Source organism: Physella acuta, unplaced genomic scaffold (genome assembly GCF_028476545.2).
Source record: "Physella acuta isolate Inbredline_101_S28 unplaced genomic scaffold, ASM2847654v3 ptg000896l, whole genome shotgun sequence".
Taxonomy (NCBI): domain Eukaryota; kingdom Metazoa; phylum Mollusca; class Gastropoda; family Physidae; genus Physella; species Physella acuta.
In genome coordinates, this window is record NW_026732413.1 from 80,422 (window position 1) to 100,824 (window position 20,403).

The window sequence follows — 20,403 nt, forward strand, 5'->3', positions numbered from 1 at the left end:
TTGACACAACCTCGACCCAGAGACGTAGCGACCCTTCCCGGCGCCCGGGGACAAAGTTTCGATCCTCAAACTTTCGATTTGCACCCACCCCCTCGAACTGTTCATTTCCACCCCCCCCCTCAAACTTTCAATTTGGCGCCCCCCCCCCGTAAGGTCGGCGCCCGGGGACACAAGTTCCCCCCCCCTCGCTACGCCTCTGCCTCGACCACAGCAGTTTTGTTAACGCTCCATCGACTTGACCACACCGACCTGCTCCAGCCAAATTTCTCACTTTGTTTAGTTGCCGCGGTGTGACTCGGTGGTAGCCTGGTTTTATACTGTTATGTTGAAAGATCTACAGTAAGACAGGGGTGTTCGTTTGAAACATTAAGAGGAAAAGCGTTTAACAGAGCTATTGACAGCATTGGGTTTAATTGCCAGGCTTGATTCTTTAAGATTCCCCTGAGTACACACAGCTGTAGTTGGTACCTGGTGTGAATCCGTGAAAAAACTAATGGCTTAGCATTATGCTGGACACACAATATCTCTATTCTTTATAACCAAAGGGTAAAAAAAATCATACGGAGAATCGAGTTTTAAATAACACAAGACGAAAGTTGAAAAACATCACCTAGAAAGTTACTCATTGCGATAGTTATACTAGTCTGAAATGTAACTTTAATTTACTTCTCAGCGATTTCCGATAAATGGAAGCGGGACTTTTAGTTTTTCAAAAGCCTATAAATTGAGTACTGTTTCAGATAGATAAATGAAATTTCACATATAAGTAAAGGATCTAATTATCTGCCTTCTGTCAAATTTTGAGTGTTGATATTGTCTAGGCTGTAAAAATATGGAACTTGTTTTGTTGTCGGTAGTGTTTTGTTTAGTTTTGTGTAGTTTTGTATTGCATATTTCGTTGTTTTCTGTACTCCACAAGGTATCTATCCAATTTTTCACTGATACAAATGCCGATAGTTTTTACACACTTAACTAACACAGATAAACTAACAACTAAAAAATAAATACAGCGTTTACACCTTACAATACAACGGGAAAACGTATATATAAACGTTTATATATTTAAAAATTAGTTACTTATATTACAGTAGATATAGACGGGTCTTAAGTGTTCTTGCTTAAAAGAAGGAACATAATAAAAATCAATTTAAAAAGACTTACTAATTTTTTTAAAAAACTTACTAGGACTATCGACAGGCTGTTTTAATTGTCAAATTTCATAAATACTAAAGCCAGAGAAAAAAAAACAAGTAGAATTTTTTTTTTAATAACAAGTTTTAATGTACTCAAAAAAAAGAAAAATTATCGTTTAAAAGTAATTGGTTGTGCCTGAAATTAAGTAAACACATTTTTTTTAAACTTTGATTTTAAAATTTAGAAACATGATTAAATATTGATTGAACTATGTATAACTAATTGACGACAACAAATGAATTGAGGCCCGAGTCTTCAATACTTCTGTCCCTTGACATCTTGTTGATGCTGTGGTCTCCATCAGAGGTGGACTCGTCCATTGACAATGGACTGGTCTTGATGTCCACTTTCTGGTCAGTCCAGTTAATGCAGACACAGGTGCCCCGGGTGATGATCTGGGGGTAGGAGGTCGAGTGCTCCACGCCATCTTTGTCCAGCCACTTCTCCTCAATCAACTCCACAAACATCTGAGGGTGGGGGTGGGGGTGTAGTGAGGACAAAATATCAGTAACATTTGTTTATCTCTCATGAAATTTGTGTCTATTATTAATATGTTATTAAAAATAGTTAAATCTGTTTAATTTTAATCTAGAATATTTCTTTTAATATATATATATATATATATATATATATATATATATATATATATATATATATATATATATATATATATATATTAAAATAATTACAAACTCAAGACAAAGAAACAACAAAGACACAATTTGTCAAGGGTGTGTATTTTATAGTATTCAAATGGGGTTGTAATGACAACATTTTGTGTGGAGTGGATTTTCAAATTTTGTGCATTTCGGGTAGCCAAGCTAGTAATTAGGAAGGGTAAAGCAACAATTGCAGACTGAATCAAATAAAATACATACATGTACAGACGCAGTGCAAATAGTTTTTCGTGTGTATGTTGACACGATAAATGAGCACTTTTGTCGCGGATGTAGATGTGTATATGTTATAATGATACAGAAGGTAATACACTTCGCTCAAGTAGGCCTACTAATGATAATACTGCAAAATGAACATTTCTGTAATGGCACTTTCGGTGTAATTGGGCTATAGAAATGTTTTGTATTAATTGTTTTTAATACCTGGATTTTTAAAAATAGAATATAATCGAGTAGAAAAATAATTACGCTAACAAATAAACATTTTTTGAGAAAATACTACTAGTAACTAATAACAGTCCCCGGAAACCACTCAATATTTCACATATCAAAAGAAAAAAATGTTATATCTATGCATAACATTACATGTTCCTAACTAAAACGGTACTTGTGTTATCTGTGTTTTAAAAAGCGGAAACAGAGTAAAGTACCGGATGTCCGGATATCGGCGGTCACTCCAACTTTAAAAGTAATCCAAGTATATAATCTTATATCTATATATACAATTTTGTCTACCACGAAAACGCCGAAAACTGTCAAAATTGTATTTAACTCTTGTGCACGATTACAATGCACTTTATAGGCCTACACTCTCTAAAGCCCTATATCAAAGGGAAACAACTCACCTTTTCTTCAGGTTGTAGAACACTGCCTACTTCCTCAAGGCGGAAAACCTCGAGAATGTTTTCAATGTCCACCTCCCATTGTCTATCTCTACTCTCAAATCTGAAGGTAACCTCGAAGGCACCTGTTTAAAATATGCAATATAATTAATTAATTTTATGAGCTAGGAAAATGTTTGTATGCAGAAAATTCATCATATTTCTGCATGTAAAATCTTATTTTTTACAACTAAAAGTTGAGTTTTACCTTTAGGAATTGACAAAGTGGTTCGAATCTCAAACTCCACGACAGAGCACTCTTGTCTTGCTAGCAGCTGAGCATGGGCGCGATACGATGGCTCCACTTCAACCTGCAAATACATTTCTCGGTTAAAAATGTATTTCAAGATATACATTATTTACACAACGTAAGGTGACAACATGGCATATGGAAAACTTGGAGAAATACCTGAGAGTTAACCTTCCAGGTGCGAGTTTCCCCAAGAACTCTGTTGTTGTCCTTTTTTAGATTGAGGTTATTATCTTTGTTTAATTGTAATCCAACCGGGATATGCATTTCAGAGAGATCTAAATTTACACACATCTGAATGTATAGATACACACACATATATATATATATATATGTGTGTGTGTGTGTGTATGAAGCAGTAAACAAAGTCTATTCACACTATAAAAGCTTAGAAACTTGTAAATTAAAAAGAAAGTTTAAACTGAAAATGAACAGAAAAAAGCATTTCCTCTGTTGTGATACAATAGATATTGTGAACTTAACAGTCTCCGAATATGAACGAAATATCTGCATTTTGTATCTCAATTAACTTATCTTGTATTATCCGGTTATTTTATTTTAATTCTTTCCCAGACATCAAATTGTAACTAAATATGTGAAATATAACCGTATACACAATATTTCGACTCTAATTATCCAGAGTGTTGGATAATTAACAATAATATAATGTTGGATGATTTGAAGTTCTATTAATGGTATATAGCTATGCGGCAAGAGGGACAGGAAATGGTATAATTTCTAAAAATAAGCAAATGTGATTGCGTCATTGAGGCATGCGCACACATCCACATAGACAAATCACATACTACCACATACTACCAGACACTAGGATACATTTTCTACTGCTGAACACTACCTGCTTGTTGACCGTGTATTACTGTTTTAGGTCCACGTCCACGTACGATGTTGTGTCACGTGATCCTTCGAAAGAGTGACTCTGTTTATTTTCGGTTTTGTTATCATAGAATCCTGACAAGAGCGTGATCCATTGGTTGCCTGGAATGAACACATGCGCATTTGTCTTTAAAATGTCTACCTTATTTGCTATAAATTATTTATACTGAGTTAAAGTTAACTGAGAGAAGGACTTCTTTCATTATTTGATTTAAATTTGTTTCTCTATAATGGCACCAAATATGCTTTTTCTAATGACTTAGCCGTATCTAAAATTATATTCTGAAAAATGGTTAAACCTCAGAGTAAATTTACGAACAATGTAGTTTGTCCAACATAATCGTTACTAGAAAACAATACTCCACCCTGCAACCAATAATATTATAGCCGCGTCTCTCTCTCTCTCTCTCTCTCTCTCTCTCTCTCTATATATATATATATATATATATATATATATATATATATATATATATATATATATATATATGTATTAATAAAAGCTAAATTAGAAGCAATTAGGGGTAGTAAAAAAAGTGTTATGATTTCCACATAACCTCCCCCCCCTCCCCCACCCACACACCTATCCCTCGGACTTAAAACTCAGCTGTTGTACCGACGCTAACACATCACCTGTTTGTATGTCTCTTCGACGGGTTTTGATCACACTCCCGTCCTTCACCTTGGGAAAAAACAAGGGGACCCCATGCTCAAAGGTCAACGTATTCCAGTCGACATAACAGGCGATGCGCAGTGTTTCTTCCAGACTTTTTTCTCCGGGGGGGCACTTGAAATCTTCGGGGGGGCGGTAAACTTTCTTCGGGGGGGCGGACACTGTTAAAAGTATATATTTTCTATATAAATTATATAAATTTCATATCGTTCGGGGGGGCGGTAAAAATTTTTCGGGGGGGCTTCGCCCCCCCGAAGAGATGCCTGGAAGAAACTCTGGCGATGCGGTTCTGATGCATCAGCAGAAAGTCTTTCACGGGTTCCGTGGATGTCCTAAATGAAATTAATTTTTATAACACCGTAGTAAATGAAATCTGTGATGCATTAAGTTTATATAATGACGCAGTAAATGTATTTTCGTAATACAGGTAGAGATGTACTGGCAATTTTATGCACACAACAAACTGTTAATGTTTACAAAAAATAAAAGAAAGTTACATTAATCCACATAATAATAAATGTTCAACTAAAATACATAAAAAAAGTATTTTTGAGGTGATGTTTTTATTCTTTTAAAGAAGACCTAGGGCAAAACTTGTCACGTATTAATGTTTCCATTTTCTGTATTTGTTTTGTGCATTCAGCAAATTCAATAGAGCTTAAGTGAGCAATAGCACGGGAAATTTTTACTTTATATAGAAAATTGTAATTACATTTTAAATAAATAAATTACAAAAAGTTAAATCACATGTTTATGACAAATTGCATTGTCACAGCGTCTTGTTATCGGTAAAGTAGATGTGGTCAAATTAATAAGTAAATATTACAAAATCTTGAGGAATCAAGTTAAACAAAAGCTTGAGGAATCAAGTTAAACAAAAGCTTGAGGAATCAAGTTAAACAAAAGCTCGAGGAATCAAGTTAAACAAAAGCTCGAGGAATCAAGTTAAACAAAAGCTCGAGGAATCAAGTTAAACAAAAGCTCGAGGAATCAAGTTAAACAAAAGCTCGAGGAATCAAGTTAAACAAAAGCTTGAGGAATCAAGTTAAACAAAAACTCGAGGAATCAAGTTAAACAAAAGCTTGAGGAATCAAGTTAAACAAAAGCTCGAGGAATCAAGTTAAACAAAAGCTCGAGGAATTAAGTTAAACAAAAGCTTGTACAAAAAGGCTGTGTTTAAAGTACTCACTCTAGCAGCTTCTGCCAGGCATAACGCCGAATGACTTCATCCAGTTTAAGGGTCAGAATATCTTTTAAGTTGGTGGCTGTTATGGGAAGATATCTATTATATAACAAGAAAGTCTAGATGATGTATCATTTTGTTATATTGAGTAAGGTGTGATGTGGAATAATGTAACATAAATATCAATTGATGTGTTAAAATATTTGCTTAATATAAGATACTGGAATAGTAGATGGACTAAACAATCTTTTGCATAAATAAACAGCTTCAATGTGAAATAATGATATATAATAATAAAAGGCTCATTTAAGTAGGAAATATTTGAGCCCCCACCCCCTTGAACCAGTGGCGTAGATACGGTAAAGCTAGAGTAAGCAGGGCATAGGTGCTCAATACACATAGGGGCCCTTTTCCCGCTTTAAATTCTTTTTAACTTTTACATTGGAAGTTTAATATTTGTATTATCAAAAATAATTTTCTTTTCTACTGTAGAAAAATCAAAAGTTCCAAAAAAGGCCCCCACACTTTCTTAGAACATGGGGTCAGTGGATTGGCTGTACTGCACAAGGGGTCAGGGTTACTGCTTAATTTAACGGTCAAACTGCACAGGTGCATCAGCCGGAGCCCCGGGCTCCCCTAGCGAGCGCTACGGCGCATACACTTGTTTTAATGAACGCCATGCTCTAGGGATACGGAATGCTACTATAATCAATTGCTAAAGAAAATAAAGGGTGTCCTCTAGCCGCCTCGGCATTAGTATATGATTAGGCCAATTAGGCGCCCCGAGTCTCTCCATTATAATGATGTTATGAAACAAGTTGTAGATATGCCCTTTGGGTCAGTAATTTGGCCATCCTAAGTATCGAACATACAGGAGCAGTTAAAATGGACTTTCACGAGTTTTCGTCATGGTGTCACGCCTAAATTGTGAGACCCCCGCCTCGTGAAGCTACTATGTTAGGTTACTTAAAGGTTACAGTCTTACAGTTAATTTGTTAGTTTGTTTTTTCATAAAAGTGATATAAAATCAAAGGTATTTTACGCTACGAGGTACTACATAATCACACCGTATAAATACACAATTATGGACGTATAAAATACACATTTACAGATTAACGTAGGGGCCCAATAATAATTTTTGCATAGGGGCCCGAAAATCCTAGCTACGCCACCGCCTTGAACACAATCGCAGCCCCACGTTTTACATAAATACCCTTGTCAAATACCCCAGATAGCGCTATCGAAAAAGTAAAATTAACATTTGCTAAATAACACTACAATCTGCAAACATCTTACATCTGCCTTGTCAGCGCTATTCCCGACATATTCATCGTCCCACCCACCCAAACCCATCCCTGAATCTGTCTCCCACCTTCCCTTCTGAATAACTCACAAACCAACGGTCGGCGAAAATGTGGACTAGTAAAGCCCGAAATAGAAAAATTGCCACTCTATATTTAAACTTAGGCTTAGGTGTTTGGGTTATTGTTAGACGTGGGTTATTGTTGGGTTACTGTTAGACCATAGGCGTAGCGACCCTTCCCGGCGCCCGGGGACAAACTTTCAATTTAGCGCCCCCTCGGGAGCAAATTTTCGATTTGCACCCCCCCCCCCCCTCAAACTTTCGATTTGCACCCCCCCCCCCCCTCCCACCCCTCAAACTATTTATAATGCAAAAATGCAGCTAAAATATCAATTTAATTTGTTTTTACAACCCATTTTGGCGCCCCCTAAGGTCGGCGCCCGGGGACATAAGTACCCCCCCTGCCCCCCCCCCCCCATCGCTACGCCTCTGTGTTAGACGTGGGTTTGTGTTGGGTTATTGTTAGACGTAGGTTTGTGTTGGGTTATTGTTAGACATGGGTTTGTGTTGGGTTATTGTTGGCCATGTGTTTGTGTTGGGTTATTGTTGGTCATGTGTTTGTGTTGGGTTATTGTTGGTCATGTGTTTGTGTTGGGTTATTGTTAGACATGGGTTTGTGTTGGGTTATTGTTAGACATGGGTTTGTGTTGGGTTATTGTTAGACATTTTTTGGGTTTGTGTTGGGTTATTGTTGGCCATGTGTTTGTGTTGGGTTATTGTTAGACATGGGTTTGTGTTGGGTTATTGTTACGCGTGGGTTTGTGTTGGGTTATTGTTAGACATGGGTTTGTGTTGAGTTTTCGACTCCTTAAAGCTCGTCCGTGAATGTCGTCACACACCTTGGGGAGGGAGGGTGTAAAAACTTCTGTAACGATGTACTGCTCGGGAAGTTGTAATTGGGTGTACGTGTGTGTGGTTGTGTGTGTGTGTGAGTGTTTGTGTGTATGTGTGTATGTGTGTGTGTGCTTTAGGGGGCGGGGCGATGCTCTTCGGGAGGAAGGTATTAGTGGGAAAGAGATTGAGGATTATGGTCTTAACACATCTGACCTAGAATATGGGCCCACTTTGTTGTTGGTAAAAATGAAAAAAAAAAGGTAGCTCATAACGTTTCCTTACTTCGGTGCTCTCTTAAGTCTGCGATGCGCCTTACATCATTGACTAATGTATCTTCTAAGAAAACCCTAGGATAGAATAATTACAAAGTGTTATGCCATTTAATAAATAAATAGTACCAAGTAAAACAAGCGTTGAATAATAGAGCCCGAACCAAAGACCAACTCTCTGACCAGTATAAACATTACGTAATATACATATCCACGAACCAACCAACAAACAAAACACTGACCTACCCACAGACCACTGACCACCCCCTGACCTACCCACAGACCAACCCACTGACCACCCCCTGACCTACCCACAGTCCAACCCACTGACCACCCCCTGACCTACCCACAGACCAACCCACTGACCACCCTACAGACCAACCAACAGACCAACCTACAGACCAACCTACAGACCTAGCCACTGACCAACCACGCCAACACACAAACCGCCACTACACCTGACCTACCCACAGACCAACCCACTGACCACCCTACAGACCAACCAACAGACCAACCTACAGACCAAGCCACCGACCAACCACGCCAACACACAAACCGCCACTACCGCTGCCCAACCCACAGACCAACCCACTGGCCCGTCCACAGACCAACCCACGGACAAGCCCACTAACCAACCGACAATAAACCAACCATGCCAATGACATAATCCACTACCAACATACAGGGAAATCAACAGACTAAACCCATAACATATTATTTAAACTTTAACCAACAGACTAGTCACTGACCATATTTTACTTACATGTGAAATTTCATTTATCTATCTGTAATAGTACTCATCATCATTCCTTTGTGGCCCCTGGGGAGTAAAGGGCTGCAACCACACATCTCCAGCGGACTCGGTTTTGGGCTGCTCCATCATCTGTGCCCATGTGAGCCCAGCTGTTTTCGCCTCTTCTTCACCCGTTCTTCGCCATGTCTTCCTTGGCCGGCCCACCCTCCTTTTTCCCTGGGGATTCCAGTCCAAAGCGTGCTTTGAGATGTTTTCTTTTTCTTTTCTTAATGTGTCCGATCCATCCCCATTTACGGGCCTTGATAGCTACCTCTATTGGCTGTTGCTTTAAAGTTCGCCACAGGTCTTTGTTTGATATTTTGTCTGGCCATCTTATTTTAAGTATGTGTCGTAAGCATTTGTTTACGAATGCCTGTAGCTTATCAGTTTTTTGTCTTCGTAACCCTCCAAGTCTCCGAGCCATAGAGCAGCACTGCCTTAACATTTGTGTTAAAAATCCCAATTTCGCTCATATGCTGAGAACATAGAAACAGGTGAACTCTACTTCACCTGCCCAGTGCCCCGCGAGGTCCCGATAATCAACTTTATCATTCACATCTAGGCCTTACGAAAAAATAATTGAGAAAGTTTATGGGAGATCACTCCCGGTTTATTAGAGATTACAACACTTCCAATATAGGCCTACTCTTCATTCGAGCGAGTAAAAACTTTATTTTTAACTCCCGTCAACACAGTGCAAGACAGTGCGCACGTAAAAGCGCGCCAATGATATCACCATGTATTTACCTGTTACTTTTTACAACAAGGACACGGCGGACATGTTGGAAAAATTATCTTGATTTAGAATCTAGTTGACGCTCGCTAAACGACGGAAGTCATGACCCAGGCCAAGAGAATGCTTAAAACAAGTAAAAGTCCTGTTCAATTTGATTTTTGTTGTTGTTTTTTAGCTTGGTTGTTTACTTTTTTAAGTTATGAGGTAGATAATAAAATAGTATCGGCCCGGAGAGTTCGCACAGCACAGGTTAAAATATTTACAATTTCCTCAGCACGTAGATCTAGCTTATTAATAAAAAGTAGGTGGCTATCGTAGGCATTCTGTATACATTTTCAGCACGTTTTGGGACTACGTCTTTCTTTAAAACAATATTTTGGATACTTAAATTTATAAAAAGAAAAAAAAGTATACAGTTAGTAGATCTAGATCCAGATCTAAACAAAAAGATATAGATCTAGGTCTATGTATACCAAAAATGCGCTCAAAGGTTTGTTACAGAGACGTTTTAACAGTCAACGCGTTTTACTAAAAAAACAAGGTTTAAAAAAAAATTCACATATTTAGTGAGTTGAAAAGCGTGTTATTATAAAGGTTTGTAACTATCTTTTTACTTTGGTTATTAGAATTTTAGAAATGCAAATTGTAAGCAAAACTAAAGTCTTTTAGTTTTGAGATAGTATCAGTACAAGTAAGATAAGGGGGTATGTTCGCGTTATCAGACATCTTTACAGATAGTTCCATACATCTCCCGGCCTACCAAAATCTACACACTTACACCTTTACACAAACACACATAATTACACACTCCCAGTTACACGCACACACACTACCCTTTCTCCTTTACACCTCACCCACTTTAACATCCGACTCTCTTTACATTCTTTACATTCATTACATTCTTTACATTTTTTACATTCTTGACATTCTTTACATTTTTTACATTCATTACATTCTTTACATTTTTTATATTCTTTACATTCTTTACATTCTTTACATTCTTTACATTTTTTACATTCTTTACGTTCTTTACATTCTTTACATTTTTACAATCTTTACATTCGAGACGTTCTTGACATTCTTTACATTCTTGACATTCTTTACATTCTACTCATTTTTTACATTCTTTACATTCTTTACATTCTTTACATTTTTTACATTCTTGACATTCTTGACATTCTCTACATTCTTTACATTCTTTACATTCTTTACATTCTTTACATTCTTTACATTCTTTACATTCTTTACATTCTTTACATTCTTTACATTCTTTACATCCTTTACATTCTTTACATCCTTTACATTCTTTACATTCTTTACATTCTTTATATTCTTTACATTTTTTTCATTTTTTCCCACGTTTTCTTTAACTTGCTTTCGTCTCTGTCTTTCCAATCAAATCTTGCGATCGAAATTTCTGGCACTTCCCAGTTAGCTAGCGCGCTGAAATTTTCAGGGAAGCTTTGTTAATTTCTTTACATTCCTTACATTCTTTACATTCTTTACTTTCTTTACTTTACATTATTTACTTTCTTTACTATGTTTACATTCTTTACATTCTTTACATTCCTTACATTCTTTACATTCTTTACATTCTTTACTTTCTTTACTTTCTTTACATTCTTTACTTTCTTTACATTCTTTATATTCTTTACTTTCTTTACATTCTTGACATTCTCTACATTCTTTACATTCTTTACATTCTTTATATTCTCTACATTCTTTACATTCTTTACATTCTTTACATCCTTTACTTTCTTTACTTTCTTTACATTCTTTACATTCTCTACATTATTTATATTCTTTACATTCTTTACATTCCCTGCAGACCAGAAGATGTCAGTTCCACACTGCCAACCGACAGAGGTCACAAGCCTCGAAAGTTTTCTCATAGCGACAGAGAGCGCCCTTGACCATACGATATTTGCATGTTTCTTAGTGATTTTAGCAGTTGTGGATAGTACCTTGTTTGTCGAGTATTTTAAAACATATAAGGTGAGTAAAATTTGTCAATAGTTAATAGGTGCTAATTCTAACATGCACGAGTTTATTAAACTACAAATCTGAGCATCGAAGCAATCGCTACATGCATACAGCTACGCTAAAGAAAAAAGCAACGACTACACGCTATCCTGATCCTAAACATTTGTCAGCATAAACATTTTACATTTGCAACAAATACCTAACCTAGGAATTCTGCTTTAAACAAAGCCTGTATCAACAATTACTTAACAACAACCAAAATGAGAAAATTATTAGCAGTGCGACATTATTTGTTTGGGTCTATTTAAAAAAAAGTATAGAATCTAGTCTAAAATATAACGTTTTATCTAAATATGTTTATATTTCCTCACTTTGTGTGTAAAAGAATAACGGAGAAGGGTGGGGGGGGGGGGGGATCGATACACGTTTTATTACCTATTGAAGCTCTTATGCCACTACGGCATTCCAATGAAAATTGTAAAGCTTGATAAAAACGCTTTAAAGTAGACGTCCATGTAGGCCAACTTACAAAAGTTGCGAACTGGAGTCAGTCGATACTGACTGCTGTTGCCTCTCCTTTTCCTTCTTATCATCGACTGGGTAATGAAAACAGCAACCAAAGAACATAGAAATGGAATTCGGTTAATTCAGTAGAAACAACTTTACCACATGGACTTTGGTTGGATATGACGCACGCTCAGCAGACCGCGAACCAACACCATCAGACAGGCAACGAGTTGGAAATCTCAAAGAAAACGCAAAAGAGATCGGCCAAGAACCACCTGGCGATGGGACCTTGAGAATGAAAACACAAAGATGGGTTGCACACGGAGACAGGTTGAGAAAATGGCACAGGACAGAGGGCTCTGGAGATCTTAGGTTAATGGCTCATACCCTATCAGGGGTGAAGGGTAGTGATTATGTTGTTGATGTTGATGTTGATGGTGATGCTAATGATTCTGATGCTGATGATGCTGATGCTGATTATGATGATGATAATGCTGATGATGCTGATGCCGATGCTGCTGCTGTTGATGATGATGATGATGATGATGATGATGATGATGATGATGATGATGATGATGATGATGATTATGATTATGAATATGATTATGATTATGATTATGATTATGATTATGATTGTGATTGTGATTGTGATTGTGATTGTGATTGTGATTGTGATTGTGATTGTGATTGTGATTGTGATGGTGATGGTGATGGTGATGGTGATGGTGATGGTGATGGTGATGGTGATGGTGATGGTGAAGGTGGTGGTGGTGGTGGTGAGGATGAGGATGATGATGATGATGATGATGATGATGATGATGATGACGATCATACTGATGCTGCTACTGCTGAAGATCATGATGACGATAGTTTTAGACATGGTTTTTAGTAGCCCGGAGCTGTCGAAAAAAATCAGTCTCTAACATTTACTTAGACATAGCCGTTTTAAGGGTGTTGGAATGTATCAACAACCTTACAATATCCCTTTTGTTTTATATAATAAATAATTAATTTGGTCTATAGCTTACACAACCACTGATGATTTAATTAACTTAGAGTTGCCAGAATAATGAACGCTTCTTTTTAAACTAGTAAATTATAAACGTACACAATTTCAAAAAAGTTATCATGTAAAAGCACAAGAAGTTAATTTATTGGGTTTTAAAAAATGAAAACTTGTATTTGTTTCAGCTCTTTAATCTCACCGAAAATGTCTGGATTACGAAGACTATTCTGGGCCTGCTCTCAATTGTCGCACACTTGGCACTGGTTAAGAAAATCACACGACTGGTTCGAAGGTTAGAAAATATTAGCACCAGTAATGGTCACTGAGCTGGTCAGTTAGTTAAAGGTTAAATATGTTATAGGGTTAGTTTGTTGATCTTCCTGTATATTGGTGGGTTGAGGATATCATTGGCTTTGTTAGTTTACGTATCAGTTGGTTCGTCTGTGGGTTAGTCTGGTTCGATGTGGGTTGGTATGGAGATTGTCAGTGAGATGGTCAGTGGTAGGTCAGTTGTTGGTCAGTGGGCTGGTCTATGGATTTGTCATTGTGGAGATCCAAGGCTGGTCAGTTAGTTGGTCTGTATGCTGGTCAGTTAGTTGGTCTGTAAGCTGGTCAGTAAGTTGGTCTGTATGCTGGTCAGTTAGTTGGTCTGTAAGCTGGTCAGTTAGTTGGTCTGTATGCTGGTCAGTTAGTTGGTCTGTATTCTGGTCAGTTAGTTGGTCTGTATGCTGGTCAGTTAGTTGGTCTGTATTCTGGTCAGTTAGTTGGTCTGTAAGCTGGTCAGTTAGTTGGTCTGTATTCTGGTCAGTTAGTTGGTCTGTATGCTGGTCAGTTAGTTGGTCTGTATGCTGGTCAGTTAGTTGGTCTGTATGCTGGTCAGTTAGTTGGTCTGTATTCTGGTCAGTTAGTTGGTCTGTATGCTGGTCAGTTAGTTGGTCTGTATGCTGGTCAGTTAGTTGGTCTGTATGCTGGTCAGTTAGTTGGTCTGTATGCTGGTCAGTTAGTTGGTCTGTATTCTGGTCAGTTAGTTGGTCTGTATGCTGGTCAGTTAGTTGGTCTGTATGCTGGTCAGTTAGTTGGTCTGTATGCTGGTCAGTTAGTTGGTCTGTATTCTGGTCAGTTAGTTGGTCTGTATTCTGGTCAGTTAGTTGGTCTGTATGCTGGTCAGTTAGTTGGTCTGTATGCTGGTCAGTTAGTTGGTCTGTATTCTGGTCAGTTAGTTGGTCTGTATGCTGGTCAGTTAGTTGGTCTGTATGCTAGTCAGTTAGTTGGTCTGTAAGCTGGTCAGTTAGTTGGTCTGTATTCTGGTCAGTTAGTTTGTCTGTATGCTGGTCAGTTAGTTGGTCTGTATTCTGGTCAGTTAGTTGGTCTGTATGCTGGTCAGTTAGTTGGTCTGTATGCTGGTCAGTTAGTTGGTCTGTATGCTGGTCAGTTAGTTGGTCTGTATGCTTGTCAGTTAGTTGGTCTGTATTCTGGTCAGTTAGTTGGTCTGTATGCTGGTCAGTTAGTTGGTCTGTATTCTGGTCAGTTAGTTGGTCTTTATGCTGGTCAGTTAGTTGGTCTGTATGCTGGTCAGTGGATCTGTCTGTTAGCTGATCAATGTACTAACCAGAGGGTTGATCTTTGGTACGGGTTAGGGACTGGTTAAACGGTTGGTCTTTGAATCTTTTAGATGATCATTCTTGTTTACTGAAACCAACAAATTGGTTTTTTATTAGTCAATGCTCGTTTATACTTGGTACTATTTATTTATCTGATGGCATAACATTTTGAAATTATTTAATCCTTAGACTGTTCGTAATAGTCACAATGGGCAAGGATACAAGGAGTATTAGAGACTTGAGAAAGGACCTGGGTAAGCGAAGCGTTGTAAACAAGAAAACTGTTTCATTTTCACCAAACAAAAGTGTTGGCTACGCCAGATGTGCTAAGACCTCGCTTCCTCAACCCCCCCCCCCCCACAAATACCATTATTCCAATTAACATTGTTCCACACACACACACACACAAACACACCCACACATATATATACATACACTCACAAATATAAACATATCTACTTCCGGAGCACATCGTTACAAAAGTCTTAACACACACATTCCCATCCGCAAGGCGTGTGACAGTCACACTTTAACGTAACGCAAAATTCTAACCGAGCGACCTTAAACAAACCAAACATACTTATAATCCAACACATAAGCTTAAGGTTAAGTCTAAAGGGGGCTATTTTCTCTTTTGGTATAAACTGGTTCACATTTACGTCTTCGGGCTGTTGGCGATATATGCAGAAGTAGATGGAAGTTCGAGTCGAGGGGTGAGCGGGCCGGGTGTGATGATAAATAAGGTGTGGATATTGGTGAAAATACGGAAGTAAAATGTTTGCAGGAGAGTGAGTGACGTTATTTACTAAATGTTTGTGTGCTTCTTTCTGTTAATTTTTTTTTCGAAGAAATCTAACGCACCCCCCGAACGAAATTGGATTTATGTAGAAAATATTTACTTTTATATACAAAATATATACTATGTAAGCACAATACAACAATTAACAACATCTATCGAGACGTTCATATATATATATATATATATATATATATATATATATATATATATATATATATATATATATATATCAATAACAGCTACAAGCTTAAACGATATTCCTACCCTTAAACTGGATGACGTCATTCGGCGTTATGCCTGGCAGAAGCTGCTAGAGTGAGTACTTTAAACACAGCCTTTTTGTGCAAGCTTTTGTTTAACTTGATTCCTCGAGCTTTTGTTTAACTTGATTCATCACGCCTTCTCGTCTCCCTTGGCATTGTCAGTTTTCTTTTTCCTTGAGAAGTCCAGTTTAGCGCCATTCCTCTGATATCATCTGGACCCGTCCAAAAATACATTTTAAAATATATTTTCAAAAATAGTTTTGCACTTATGACAATCTTTAACAAAACACTTATTTTTGTTGTTGGATTTGGTGAGGGCACAAAACAAATACGGGAAATGGAAATACAAATATGTCACTCTCGGTTTTCGTCAAAGCAATTAAAAAAAAACAACTTAGAAGTATTTTCTTTAAGTATTCAAGTTGACTTTTTTTATATTGTGCATTAATGAAATTTTTTATCTTTTCTATGAAAAATCTCAACATCTTGAGTTTACTATGTGCATAAATCTTCCTTAAGTATCTCCTTTGTATGAAATCACCAACACAACTAACGCTGTATTAAAAAAGACATTGACTGCGTCTATATCTAAACTAATATTATAGTTTCACAAATTTCAATTATTGTGATACCTTAACAATTAGGGCTAACTTGATTTAGAAAATCCCCGGAATACGAGAGAGACTATCTGTTGATGCATCAGAACCGCCTCACCTGTTACATCAACTGGAAGGCGTTAACCATTGAGCACGGCGTCCCCAAGTTTATCACCAAGGTGAAGGACGGGAGTGTGATCAAAACCCGCCGAGGAGATGTAAAACCAGGTGATGTGTTCGCGTCGGTACAACAGCTGATCTATATTATATACATGTGTTCACATCGGTACAACAGCTGATCTATATTATATACATGTATGTATGTATGTATGTATATATATATATATACATATACATATATACATATATATGTATACATATATGTATATATATATATATATATATATATATATATATATATATATATATATATATATATATACTAGCTGCATCCCGTGCTCCGCTCTTTTTTAAATGTACCAACTTTGGAACAGAACAAAACAAACAAAAACAACACAAACAGAAACAAAACACAACCACAACCACAACACATCCACAACACAATCACAACACAACCACAACACAACCACAACACAACCACAATACAACCACAACACAACCACAACACATCTACAATACAACCACAACACAACCACAACACAACACAACACAACCACAACACAAACACAAACACAAACACAAACACAACCACAACACAACCACAACCACAACACAACCACAACACAACCACAACCACAACACAACCACAATATATATATATGCGAGAATTCTTTTCTTGTAACGCTTCTGCTGCATACAATTCGTTATTGATGAAATTATTTTACCGTTTAAACTTCTCCGGGATAATAAATTTTGGAGACGGCTATATCAGTAGAGTGGTGCCATTATAGAGAATCAAATGTTATAGAGTCCTATTCCTAATCACTCAGTACAACGTTTTTATTGCAATAAATTTAGACATTTTCAAGGCCAACGCGTATTTATTTTTAAGACTAATGCGCAGATGTATTCATTCTAATGACTAATATGCATGCGTTCATTCTAATGACTAATATACATGTGTTCATGCAGGCACCAAATGGGTGACGCTTTTGTCATGTTACTATGACAACAAAGCCGGCAGTAAACAATGTCACCCTTTTAAAGGATCCCGTAAAACAGCATCGTGGGTGGACGTGGACCTTGAACAGTGTTACACTGTCAACAAGCAGGTAGTGGCTAGGTGTAGAATGTATCTTAATGTATGGTAGTGTTTGGTACAGGAGTTATGTCTGTATGTGTATGCGTAACTCAATGTAGTAATCACTTTTTGCTAGTTGTCAATAAAATTAAACCCTGACATGTCATATACTACTTATAAAACATCGAGAGATTTTGTATTTTGTTATTGTATTTTCAACACTCTAAATTGTTCAAGCCAAATATTATAAGGAGATGACATACTTATAAATGGAGACAATTCACATCTTAAGTTCAGACTTGATATACGGTAAAAAATATTTAACATAACAGCATGATACAACATGATACAAGATAAGCGAAGTGTAACTTAAATGACATGATAGTCAATGTAAGTGATTAGATGTAGATATTTCGATAATGTTGAGTTAATTATTTCTAGTGCGTCGCTATAGAGCAAAAGAAATTTATTTTCTTTATTAAAAGATCAACTTTTTAAAAACTCATATTTTTTTAAAATTCGATCTGTTTAGTCTTTTTTTTTTAGTCTTTTTTATATTTTGTTTATTGGTAAACACTAATATATATATATATATATATATATATATATATATATATATATATATATATATATATATATATATATATATATATATATATATATACATTCATTCAGGTGTGTATTAAGTTAAACCTTTCTGCAGTCCTAATGCCGCTTTTACCAATGGCCAAAGACAATAACCTTAATCTAAAAATGGACAACCCAAGATTTTTCCTTGAGACTCACACATGGGAGGTTAACTCTCAGGTATGTTTTCAAATTTCCCCTCAGCCATTATGTCCCATTACGTCGTGTAAACAGTGAGTACATTGACCTGCGTTTTGTGACCGAACTAATTTTTGTGCAGGTTGAAGTTGAGCCATCGTCTCGAGCCCATGCTCAGCTGTTAGCGAGACAAGAGTGCTCTGTCGTGGAGTTTGAGATTGGAACCACTTTGTCCAACCCTAAAGGTCAAATCCAACTTTCTAGTTGTAAAAAGAAAGAAGTTGTTGTATGTCGAAATGTTTTAATACATGTTCTGTATACAAAGATGCTCTAGCTCGCAACATTGGTTATTGATTACTTTGTATTTTTACAGGTGTGTTCGCCGTTACCTTCAAATTTGAGAGTAGAAACACTGTACATGTCGTGTACCTTGACAATTTACTCGAGGCTTTTCATCTTGAGGAAGCAGGCGGAGTTCTTCAACCCGAAGAAAGAGTGAGTTGTTTTGTTGTTGTTTTTTTTTTGGTTGTTTTTTTTTTGTTTTTTGTTTTGTTTTGGTTTTATTGAAGGAAATCTTTGTTTTGCATTGCCGTAAATCCCAATTATACAATACAACCATAAAATACCCATCAAACACTATGTTGTCTTTGTTATTTCTCTGTCTAGACTCTATAACACATACACATCGATGTTACAAAGAACAATTGATATTGACAAAATATCAGTACAATTATTTTGTTATGATAATAGACACACACTTCAACAGAGATGAACTAATGATATTGAGATTTTTTTTTCTTACTGCCACCTCCTCCCCCTTCAGCCGTTTGTGGAGTTGATTGAGAAGAAGTGGCTGGACAAAGATGGCGTCGAGCACGTGACCTACCACCCCCAGATCATCACCCGGGGCTCTATGGTCTGCCTCGGCTGGTCAGAACAGAAACTGGACATCAAGAACAGTCCATTGTCCATGGACGAGTCCACTACTAATGGAGACAACAACATGGACAAGACGCTCGTCGGTCACACAGAAGAAGACACGAACGCCAGTTCCTTCTTTGTTGTCAATTAGCTACACATGTATTCATTCTTACACAGGAGTCGTACGTGTAGTCTATGTGGTACTGTAAGTCATGGTAGGGTTGTTAAAACACCAGCACACAAATCTACTAATGTATACATTTATCTGTTTTAATTTGATCTTAGTTTATATTTTTACTAATTATATAATTATCTAGGCCGTTTGTTGTGGCTGAATAGGATGAAATTAAAAATGAATAAACCATCCTTAATTTAATAATGCGTCTGTGTTCTTATCTCTTCCTTTAAATAATACCGACTGGAATGTTTTGAGAAAAAAGTCAGATTTGTATTTCAATGTACTCACACAGTCAGAGAAGAAAAAAGAAAAAAATAACGGTAAAAAATGCGTTTCCCTTGAAGCTGTGATTTAGGCTCAATATAAAAATCTTACAGCTCGTTTACCTTCAAACTCAAGCACACCACAACGTTCAGTAATAAATCTGATGATGGAAGCATGTAAACAGAAAAGTAAAGGTCTAATTTATTTTAGCTTTACAAAAACGTTATAGATCTAGATCTACTAGATTTCTAGATCTAATCTAGATACAGTAGATCTAGATTCTAATCTAAACTGGCATTGGTCTGGAAAATCCTCCAGTCAGCCAGCAGAGAAACTGAGCTGTTAAATTTGTTTTTAGATCAACCAGTCAAGTTTGTTGACCAAGATAAAACAGCTCTCATGTCCCTCATGGTGCCTAAAAAAATAAAACCACAGCAAAACTAACACATAGATTTGTACTAAACAAATGATAAAATTTTAAATTGACAAAAATTCAATCCGGTTTCCATGACAACAAAAATAACTTTCACATCATTTTGTGTGTTTAGTAACTTGCTTGTAGTACCTAAGACGAT

General features: G+C 36.8%; 2 protein-coding genes and 1 long non-coding RNA gene across 3 annotated transcripts; 1 reads left to right on the forward strand and 2 right to left on the reverse strand.

Annotated features, from left to right (window-relative positions):
- Positions 1 to 1,309: 1,309 nt before the first annotated feature.
- LOC131952933 (uncharacterized) lies at positions 1,310 to 3,293 on the reverse strand. The gene is made up of 4 exons (XM_059315869.1): positions 3,162 to 3,293; positions 2,961 to 3,063; positions 2,717 to 2,838; positions 1,310 to 1,661 (listed from the first exon to the last, which is right to left on the reverse strand). The coding sequence occupies exons 1-4, from the start codon at positions 3,267 to 3,269 to the stop codon at positions 1,413 to 1,415; spliced, it is 582 nt and encodes a 193-aa protein (XP_059171852.1). The 5' UTR covers positions 3,270 to 3,293; the 3' UTR covers positions 1,310 to 1,412.
- A 1,549-nt stretch (positions 3,294 to 4,842) lies between these two features.
- LOC131952934 (uncharacterized) lies at positions 4,843 to 8,295 on the reverse strand. The gene is made up of 3 exons (XR_009388578.1): positions 8,229 to 8,295; positions 5,756 to 5,831; positions 4,843 to 4,898 (listed from the first exon to the last, which is right to left on the reverse strand). It is a non-coding gene; the product is annotated as an uncharacterized LOC131952934 (long non-coding RNA).
- A 1,457-nt stretch (positions 8,296 to 9,752) lies between these two features.
- On the forward strand, positions 9,753 to 19,761 carry LOC131952925 (uncharacterized). The gene is made up of 11 exons (XM_059315862.1): positions 9,753 to 9,877; positions 11,573 to 11,739; positions 13,426 to 13,532; positions 15,031 to 15,095; positions 15,880 to 15,955; positions 16,564 to 16,727; positions 17,592 to 17,731; positions 18,376 to 18,507; positions 18,608 to 18,710; positions 18,839 to 18,960; positions 19,289 to 19,761. The coding sequence occupies exons 1-11, from the start codon at positions 9,847 to 9,849 to the stop codon at positions 19,535 to 19,537; spliced, it is 1,356 nt and encodes a 451-aa protein (XP_059171845.1). The 5' UTR covers positions 9,753 to 9,846; the 3' UTR covers positions 19,538 to 19,761.
- The last annotated feature ends 642 nt before the right edge of the window (positions 19,762 to 20,403 follow it).